At 43.9% G+C, this 10,386-nt stretch overlaps 1 protein-coding gene across 5 annotated transcripts in view; it reads right to left on the reverse strand.

Moving 5' to 3' along the window:
• Positions 1-7,835: 7,835 nt before the first annotated feature.
• IL1RL2 (interleukin 1 receptor like 2) overlaps positions 7,836-10,386 on the reverse strand; it is a 41,415-nt gene continuing 38,864 nt past the window's right edge. For all 5 annotated transcript variants that reach the window (XM_019525323.1, XM_019525321.1, XM_019525320.1 and 2 more), the window contains one exon: positions 7,836-8,368. In XM_019525323.1, the coding sequence (XP_019380868.1) occupies positions 7,950-8,368 (419 nt within the window). In that variant the 3' untranslated portion in view covers positions 7,836-7,949. The remainder of the gene's footprint in view (positions 8,369-10,386) is intronic.

Below are 10,386 nucleotides of genomic sequence, written 5' to 3' on the forward strand. Positions count from 1 at the left end.
AAGAATGTTCAGTTTTCATGGATTTTATCATGGAAATGCAATTTAAATTACTGTATTCCAAAATGGAGGTGGGGGTGGAATCTTTTTGGTAGGTTTTATTTGTGTGTTTTCTTGAGGAAAAACAGACAGCTGACTGTCCAATATTCATTTTCACTTTAGAAAATGCACACTGTAACTAGGTTGTGTTTTACTTGTTTTGATCAGGCCTGATGAAGAATGTCTTGCATTGGAAACATAAGAGCATGAGAAAGAATATAGGAACTGCAATTTACTGGGTCAGACCGTAGGTCCCTTTTGCCTAGTCTCTTGTATCACACAGTGGCAGAGAGTAGATGCTGAAAGAGAGAGTGAACTGGATATACCAGGGGGCTTTTTCCCACTGTTCCTCTCCCACTTGCAGCCTCCAATATTTTGGGTCTAGAAAGTTCTGATTCAGAGGCTGTATCCTTAAAGCTTGCTTAATTCTGTCCCAGCTATGCAGTTGGCCCAATCAAAAACATCACCCTAAGAAATCCTTGCCTTTTTTTTTTTAAAAAAATCCCTCAAGGACAGAGGTGACTTTGTCCCTCAAAGTGGCTTATTAAACACAGCAACAACAGCATCCAGAGGGCTACCACAGGCCCAATCCAGATGTGTCCATATGTAAGTCCCAACATGAGGGTAAGGATTAAAACAGCTGTGGCATGGGCAAGCCCAGAGCTGGCTTTGCTCTAATGTCCTGTGGCAGTCACAGTCACCAGGATGGTTTGCAGGCAAGCAGCTTCCAAGTATAGCAACTTGTTCCCCTAACAGCCTGTTATGAACCCACTCTGTTGGTTCTTCAGCTTTCCCAAAGCAGCTGAGCAAAGGCAAGACCCAAGCTGATGGGAGTGCTGGCTAGCAGGGTCCAAGCCTCCTGTGGGGATACACCTCCCTGCACCCAGCAGCACCAGGGAGGAGGGAACGCATGGGCTGCAGCTGAACCCAAGCCTCCCCCTCTCAGCTGAGCCCAGAGCAAAGTGCCCCCAGAGGGCAGGTGCAACCAGACTCCACCCTGCCTTAGTGCCCTTCCCAGCCCTTTCCCCCTTGCACTCAGCTGGGTTTTCTGGCTGCAGAAGTCAGCACCCTCATGCAATTCAGAGCCCACTGGGGAGGGTTTGTCCTTGCAGGCAGAATAGTCCTGTCCAGCACTCCCATGACAGCTGAGGAACTTTCACCAGCTAACACCCGCTAAAAAGTGACACCCATGATCCCAAGGTGGACCTTACCCCACTGCTCTCCTGCTATATGAAGTCACGGTCAGGTCTGCTGTTCCCTTGCCTATTTCACAAGGCAGAACCCTGCTTCCACTCAGTCCACGAGCTGACGTTGGGGCACAGTCCATCTCAACCCCTGTGGGAAAGGAAGGACAGCGCTTATTCATGCTGTTCACAGAGGGAATTAGCCTCTTAGTCTAAAGTCAGTCAGAAGGCAGGGTAGATTTGATTTATAGATTTTGTAAGATATACAGAGAGAGCACAAGGTTTCACGAAGCCAAGTTCACTGCATCAGATGCTGTGAAAGGACCTGCTGCTCCTACAGGGGAGTGATGTATCAGGAGTGTTGCCTGGACTCCAGGTTATAGCCTCTTCTTAAATAGTTGAGAATACACAGATGGTGCAACTTGATGCAACAGCATGACATTTTCCTTCCAAGTGTGTCAGTTCCAGCTAATATAATTTGCTCATCCCACAGGATATTGCCTCACTTTTACATAAATGCAATGCATGAAATTCTCATTTCATTATACACAACGGTTTTGTACACATACCATATCTCAGAGTCATAGAGAAGTAGGGCTGGAAGGCACTTCCAGAGGTCAGCTAGTCCAACCCCCTGCCTAAGGCAGGTTCAGTCCTATCCAAACCATCCCATATAACCATAATCTAAACTTTACATATGACTACCCTCAACCCTGATACAACATAGACCTAACACCCTAATCTGCCACAGTTAAACCAGGGGAATGGCAGCCGATATCCTGCTTCTATAAAATGCTGCCAACATACACTCAAAAGGTCTGGGGTATCGAGTCATGCCTCCCACTACAGAGGAAGGCACAAACTCCCACAGTCCATACCAATCTGACCATGGGATAAAATTCCCCGACCCCAAATGTAGTGATCAGTGAGACCCTAAGCAGAGGGGCAAGACCCTTTAGCCAGGAACTCTGGCTTTGCTCCAAGCAGGAGAATAGGCACACCCCAGTTAAAGTCCCGAACCTTAGCTATACCCAACAACCAATGCCTCTGGGGAGGTTTAAAAACACTCTGACACATACAGCAGGAAAAAAAAAGGGGGGGCAGGAGGGCAGGAGCAACCAGCAAAGCCCAGAAGCATGGGATAAACCTATGGTAGAAAATGTGCATAGCTGTGCCTAGATCATCCACAACCACTGGCTGTCCAACCTCTTTTTGACCAACTCCAGTGATAGAGTCCACAACTGCCCTAGGCAATCTATTCTACTGCCCACTGGCCATGCACTGGGGGTGCACACAGGTGCACATGCACCCCCTGAGCTTGGTGGTGTACCCCCTGCAAAAAGGCACCACCAACACTGCCAGCAGTGCCTGCGGGCGGTCGCCACTTGCCCCCCACCCCTGCCGCCTACACCACCAATGGCATCTGCGGGTGGTCCCCAATTGCTCCTGGCTGCCGCCGACACTGCCTGCAGGAACTCACCACCACCACGCTCCTGCTGCCAACAGCGCCACCACCACCTGCAGGAGCTCGCTGTGCCCCCCCAAACTCCAGCAGCACGTGACATTCATGCTACTGCCTCACCATTCTCACAGTGAAAAAGTTTTTCTGGCTACCCAATCTAAATCTACTTTTGCTGCAACTTCAAGCCAGTGGTTCACGTCCTTCTCTCTGGAGCAAGAGAGAAAAGGAGTTTTCCCTCTTCTTTATGGCAGCCCTTCAACTGTTTGAAGACTGATATCCTGTCCCCTTTTAAGCACCTTTTCCACAAGCTGAATGTGCCTAACTCCTTCAGCCTCCTATGACTTGCCTTCTGAGCCTTTGATTACCTTTGTTGCCCACCTCTGGATTCTCCCTCCCTCTAAATTCTCAATGTCCTTTATAAAAGTGGAGGCCAGAATTGCACACACTGCTCTAGACAAGGCCTAATCAGTGCTGAGTACAGAGGCACTATCACCTCCCACGTGTTGCACCTAATGCTTCTATTGACACAGCCTAAAAGCATATTTGCCTTTTGTGATGCTGCGTCACACTGCAAGCTCATATTGAGTGTGTGATCTACCAAAGACACCCAAGTCTTTGCTATAGTGCTGCCATCCAGCCAGGTATCACCCATGATATATTTGTGTTTATGATTATTCCATCCAAAGTTTAGCACCATGGGGAACTGGTGCCTCCTGATACTGGAGGGTGGGGTGCACCAGCAGTCAATTGCCAAAACTGGAAGTGCTGCCGGCAAGTCCAGAAGTGCCGCTGATGCTTCTGTCAGCACCCCCACAATCTCAGGGGGAGCATCAGCTGTCACCCCGCACTCCCCAGCTGGCAAGGGCCAATCTCAGAGGGGGAGTATGTGCCCCCCTACATGTCACCTATGTGTAGCACCTTGCATTTTTCTGCACTGAACTTTATCCTGTTAGCTCTAAACCAACTTCCCAATCTGTCAAGATCCTTCTGAATTATGCTTGTATGCTCCAACGTGTTCACAATCCTTCCCAGTTTTGTGTGATCCACCAACTTGCTTAAAAACCTGTCTTTGCTAGAATCCAAATCGTTAATAAGCATGTTGAATGGCACCAGGCCTAGCACAGGCCTTTGTGGGACTCCAGTCCTGCGATTCTGACATAGACCTGTTAATAATTACCTTTTGTTTACAGCTATTGAGCCAGTTCTCTATCCATCTTGTAGTAGTTTTGTCTAGACCACATTTCTCCATGTCCAAATTCCACTCTTTTCCCATTTGGTTTGTATTAAAAAGGCCTAGTTTGTTTGCTTGTTTTGAAATAAAAATACAAGATTAAGTAAGTAGGCACACTTTCGGTTAGTGTTTCCTAACTGTATTTTTTATAATTATAAAAATGGACCCAAATATGGCTTTTATTATTTTTTTTAATCTACTTTTTACATCGGAGATAGAAAACATCAACTTTTGAACTTCTCATGGAGGATTTTGACCGCTTGAAAAGACCTGAATGGTGAAGTTAAAGGTAGGTGGAATCTAACTTGCAGGGCTGTCACCGCCCCTGCTGGGAGGGAGAGAAAGGTTGTTAACCAAGGCAGAATTCAGAAGCTGCAATCTCAGTTTAGGCTTCCAAAGATGTCCTTGTCTGAAATATAGTCCAAGTCCTCCAACAGAGGCAGATCATCCATCACCAGTGTAGAAGCTAGGAGAGAAATACCTGGCCTGGAAAAGAGTCGGGTGATAGGCTATACATATCACAGACAAAGAGATGATGTAGTAGGATAACAGTTGATTGAAGCAGACTTCAGCTGCTTGCTACAGGGTCCCTGGAGTGCAACTTACCTTAGAAGGACAGCTTGCATTCCTCTGCCAGCCACAATAGAAGATGGCAAGAAGCTCTCTGATCCAAGGAGTAAAGACTACCAGAAGCCCTGAGACAAGGGCTCACTGAGCTCTACTAGCATTGGAAGCCAAGGCCTGATATGAGGTTGCTGAAATATTGTTTGTATAACTACCTGTTCACTCCTTGCTGACCATGACCCGTCTGGAGGGCTGAATCACAAAAACAGGTAGACCGCATACAGCTGCAGTGGCTGTTGCCAGAAGAGAAACTGTTATGCCACATCCAGCCACAAGGAGAGGAAGGTGGACCAGGCAGTTTAAAACTGCCCTTCTACAGTCTCAGGCTACCTTCTTCTTTCAGGAATTGTAGAGTTGTAGCTGAGGTCTGGGTCCGAGCTGGAACGGTCCGGGCTCAGAAACTGGGCCTGAAGGTTTGATACTGCATATGGTCACAGCTCGTGTTCACGAGGACAGAAGAGTCTATATACTAACCTAAATTGTTGAATTCTTGGCAGAGCCACACACAGGCATGGGCTAGCCAGGTGGCCGCCTGGGGCCTGGACAGAAAGGGGGCCTGAAAATGGTTTTTTTTTTTTTTAATTATGATCATCATTATCTGTGGCAAAGGGGGGCCCAATACTAAAAGTTCACCAGGGGCCACCAGGAGTCTAGGTACGGTGCTGATTCTTGGACCCGTAAAAGTTGTATAGACAGATATTCTCTTCATTTTCATGAAAGAATCCTTCACTCAAATGCAGTGAAAGGACACAAACTGCTGATCAGCTTCTTAGGCTGGTTCCAAAGCCTAAATCTCATTTGCCTAGCTAAATGCTTCTCCAACCGGATTTTTCACTCCACTTTATATTTTTAAATGACAGTCACCAGAGAGTAACATAGTACCATCTCACCAACACATCCATCTCACTATTGCAACAATTAACAGGAGCAGCAAGCAAGAGAAGAAATTGTGATAATACATCCACTAGTGGAAGAGTAGTCAGCCATAACTCTCTGCAAATAAAGAGGTTTGGGGATATCACTAGAACATGATAATCATGAAATAAAGTTACAAAACTATGACACGTGGTAGAACTAATAGAACTCCACCATCTATGTTGTGGTCCCACTCCCTGGTTGCTGGAGAAGGCTGAAAGCAAATAAGAAGCAGCTACCAGAAAGCTTGAAACAGAATCTCTTATAAAGGCTGTTAATGTACTCTATAAGGAAGTACAATTGTCTATGATTAGTATGTTAAAATAACTATGAATGAGTTACCTCCATGTATATACTTTGGCAATGTGTGTATGTATATTGCTGAGCTATCAGCAGCAGCACTGTGGTCAGCTATCAGATGCACTGGTGGCTATTTTTTACCCCAACAAAGGCTGAGTTTCTAATCATATCAAGTAGAGCAAAAATAAAATACCACTAGGATAATCTAATGTAAACCTGGACCCACATAAAGAGAGCAGCAGTCATTTTTCTTAACCTTCTTTTGTTTAATTTTCTGGGAATTGCTACTGTTTCTCTTTTGAAAAGATAACCTTTCAAAAGGTTTTCAATATTTGCAAGGTTCTGCTGTGTTTGGTAGTTATTCTGGTATCCTTATAGTACCTTCATCTTCAGTTATCCTATTGCCCCACAAGAAGATCCTGAACTGCTGTATGGGTTCTTTGCTTGTTTGTGCTTGTAGGCTTTTGCATGCGTGAGCTGTTGCCAATAATATGTTTGAGGTTACCCACCATTTCCCTGCCATGTCGGAGGGTGTGGGTTCCCATGCAACAGCTGCATAGCACTGGCAACCTCAAGTAGCTGTTTACATCATTTGCCAAAGTAACTGACTTCTGCTAAGCTCATCTTTAAAAATAAAAATTAAAAAAGTAAATATTGTATGTTCTGTACAAACTTGTCCATGGAAAATGTACTTTCCTTTTCAGACCCTGTCTTGCCTGCAGGGGAAAAAGCCCTATACATTATCTTTGTCTAAAATTGGCAAAAATAAAAGATATTAAGAAATATTTAACAAACCTAAGTAGTGGCTGGCCTCTGACGTTATTTTAAAACAGGACAGCAATCTAGGATAAGAGCTTAGAAATACCAGGACTATTTTTCACCCTCAACTACAAAAAAATTACTGAATCAGACTGGCTTTAGCAACTTATTTTCAAAACAAGAAAAGGAGTTTACAATTAATGATCAGACTACTTTGCATTTCCAAAGCATTCAACGTCTTTAATTCCCAACATTCCTCTTAGGTTAAGTATTATTCCCATTTAACTGGCTGGGGAACTAAGAGTTAAATCCTTGCCCCCTTTAATCAATAGGGGTTTTGCCATCAACTTAAAATGGGCCAGACTTTCCCTGTGAGTAGCCACTATTGGAAGGACTCCTTTCATGTCTCAAAATAGGAACAAGGACAACCTGTACTATTGTGGTTTTAGTTCCACATCAGTATTTGGGCTGAAATCTGTGCATGTTTGGAAAAGTGAATGACTTCCAAAACATGTTGTTAAGAGATTCTTAACCTCCTTATAGTTAATCTAACCTCATTTGCTACCAAAGTAATTCCTTCCTTTTATTGTTGAAGAGCAACATGGAGGCACGTGTATCCTCTAAACCAGGGGTGGGCAAAATGCAACCCACAGGGCGAATGCGACTTGCCAGGCCATTTTATCCGGCCCACAGGGCCCCTAAAAAAATTTAGAAGATAAATATTTATCTACCCCCAGCTGCCTGTCAAGTGGCCCTCGATGGCTTGCCAAAACTCAGTAAGCAGCCCTCTACCTGAAATAATTGCCTGCCCCTGCTCTAAACGACCTTTGATCAAACCCAGTTCAAAGCACATTGTAGGGCTGAACTTGCTAAGATATGTATCATGATAAACCCTCAAGACTGTTACATTTAATAATGGTGGTGAAGATTGATGCCACACCTCCTGTGAAGATTGATAAGTATAAAAGACAACAATTCTAAGGCTTGGATTTGTTCCTTTCAAAGAAATAACAAATGTAATGTTAGGAATTGGAACCCTTCCTATACTTATATTCCTTTCCACAGGTCTTGCTTGCTCCAACAAATTTTGACATTTGCCTCAGAGCATGACTTATTAACTAGGAACTAAATAATCATTTCCCACATCTGGTTAACTCTTTACCGGTCTCTTCCAAATCATTTTAAAATGTCTAATAAAATTATGTTTAAATTATGTTTAAGTTCAATTGCCATGATATCACTCAAATGAACCATCTCCATCTTTCACTGTTCAGTGTCGCATATGCTGCCAATAAGGCCTGTACAGCAGAGAGATTATTTTTCGTTAAGCACTGAAAACAAAAACATTCTTAAGTCTTTAATCCTCAAAGGTTTCCAGTGAAATGGCACTTTTACAATGCATGAGAAATTCCGACACAGTCCATCGAAAGAAAATGTGCTACCCAGAATCATTAAAATGACATGCCTCATCTTTGTCTTGTCTGAAAGGTGTGTTCGAGGTGACTGGTTGCAAAGGTAGTTCTGAAGAAGCAGAATATGTAGGTGGCATTCGGTATTGCACCTTTTTCCAAAATCTTGTATTTGTTAAGTATGATTTTTGTGTAATGTCTCCTTCCCATTGGATAGCTCCATGCTTTTGCTTAATGTATTTGATTGATTCTGGCATGTTTGTGTAGTCTATTGTTTTAGCTAGCTCAATCAAAATTACTTTAATTCCATCTCGGATAAGAGCATTGTACAAAACTAGCTGTTCTTCAGGAGAGTCTTCTAACAAATGGTAGCTTGATGTTTTTGGTTCTAAAACAATGATCAGTCTTCTGCTTTCTTTAATTGTTTCATCAACAATGTTGACCACAGCTGTAAATATTATAAGGAATAATTAAAACACACCAACTTCTACAGATATAAATCTCTCTCTCCCCATTAGAAATAGATGTTTATTTTCCCTTATGCCAGCAGTCTTAAAGTGACAAAAACAATCTAAGCATAGATACAGTAATATTGATATGGAAGTCCTTATGTGAATTTATTTTACTTCAGCAAAAAAGCTAAATCCACATAAGCATGTTTATATTGTGTAATGTACCTATACTAGTCAGGTTTTGTTCATTTAAAAGATCATCCTTATTAACACGGTTATACTGTTACCAATTTAATTATAAATTGGCAATATAAAGTAAGACCTGATGTGTGTGTGTGTGTGGGGGGGGGGTTGAGTAACAGAATAAATTTTCAACATTGCAGATTAAAAACATGAATTTAAAAAGTTAACAAAAATTAAAAGTTACCTAGACCAGGCGTACTCAACCCCAGCTCCATGGGCCAAGTGCAGCTCACAAAGCCATGGCATCTGACCCATGGGGCTCCCCACAGATCAGGAAATTTGGCAGTGGAAGAGTTGTGGCAATACAGCAACCCTCCCCTGCTGCCAAAATTCCCAAACTTCAAGCCCTCCACGGTGGGTCAGAACTAGATCAACTACCATTCCCCACCATCCCGTGGGTCTGGGTTGAGGCCAAGTCAAGCCCTTATCCTTCTCCTCACAGCTGTTCAGTCTCACTGAACAGTAAGCCTTTCCTCCTTCCCTAAGTACTGCTCTCCCCTATTTTTTGGCTAGCCTGGAGGAGCTGCTCCCAGGATCCCACATGCATTCTATTCCCATCTCTGACCATGACTACATATTCCAAAGTGAGTTGGGAACAGACTGCTGCCTAATGAAAATGGTAAGAACAGCACCACAAGGGAGCACTAGGGACAGACCTCAACATTGTCTACGGGATCAGGGAAGAATGGTATATCATTAGGACAGACAGATTAGGCAAGTGGAAGTTAACTTAACCGAATCTTCTCAAAAAGAGGCAAAGATGTACAAAATGTCAAGGTCCCAAGTAAGATTCAGAAAGGGACTTAGGCACAGCAGCAGTCAGTGTTCCCACACCTCAGAATTAGGCACCTAATTCTACAAATGAAATTTGCAAACCTGAATTAGGCACCTACATGCCACATATTTTAAACTGGGAGAGAGAGGCACTCTTAATACAAGGAGATGGGGGAGTACTCTTAAACCATCCAATAGGAAGGCATGATGGGGGGGGGGGGGGGCTTTGAAATCATGCCTCTCCCCTGGACTTGGGCTACAATTAAGTACATATGTGAAACAGATTCACAACCCCAAATCCCCAACTATACTTGATAGCTTAAGGCTGCCAGGAGAAGTTAATTTAGTCACATCAATAAGATCTAATTTTATCCTGGACCTGTATGAAAGCATGCATGATTTTTGGCATAAATCTCTCAGACCCCATCACATACAGCCAGACTTTTAAAGCTGTATCACACAGCCCAATGACAGGCTTTAGACCTGGATCCTAGGCCCCTGCTCAGCCTGAAGGCGTTCAAACCCACATCTCCCACATCCCAGAAGAGTGCTAGTCTGGCCTGAAGATATTCTCCATCTCTCCTGTTGCAGCTGGGCCACCATTCAGCCACACATGCACAATTCATGGAGCCAAAAAGAGAATATAAATGAGAGAGGCTGGTTCTGTAGCCCAGGAATAAGGGCAGTCACTATGGATTAAGCAGTAGGGAAGTTCTGCGCTATGGTCTCTGTTCCCAATCCAGAAGTGATAGTGGCTGCTGAACTAAATGGTGGCAGCTGATAGTAGGCGTGCTCTAAGCACACCTACCAGACTGGGGTCCTATTTGGACTCCGATGCAGGGCATCTAGTTTAGGAATCTCAAATATCTTTAGGTACACATTAGACGCCTAACTATTCAGCTCAAACAAGATGGGCATGCACACTATGTGAACTGTAAGTACCTAAACAGATTTACCCATGCATTTGTGTGTGTGTGGGGGGGGGGGGGGGGGGGGT

The sequence above is a fragment of the Gavialis gangeticus genome, unplaced genomic scaffold (genome assembly GCF_001723915.1).
Source record: "Gavialis gangeticus isolate Ggan-Ray unplaced genomic scaffold, GavGan_comp1, whole genome shotgun sequence".
In the NCBI taxonomy this organism is placed as follows: Eukaryota; Metazoa; Chordata; order Crocodylia; family Gavialidae; genus Gavialis; species Gavialis gangeticus.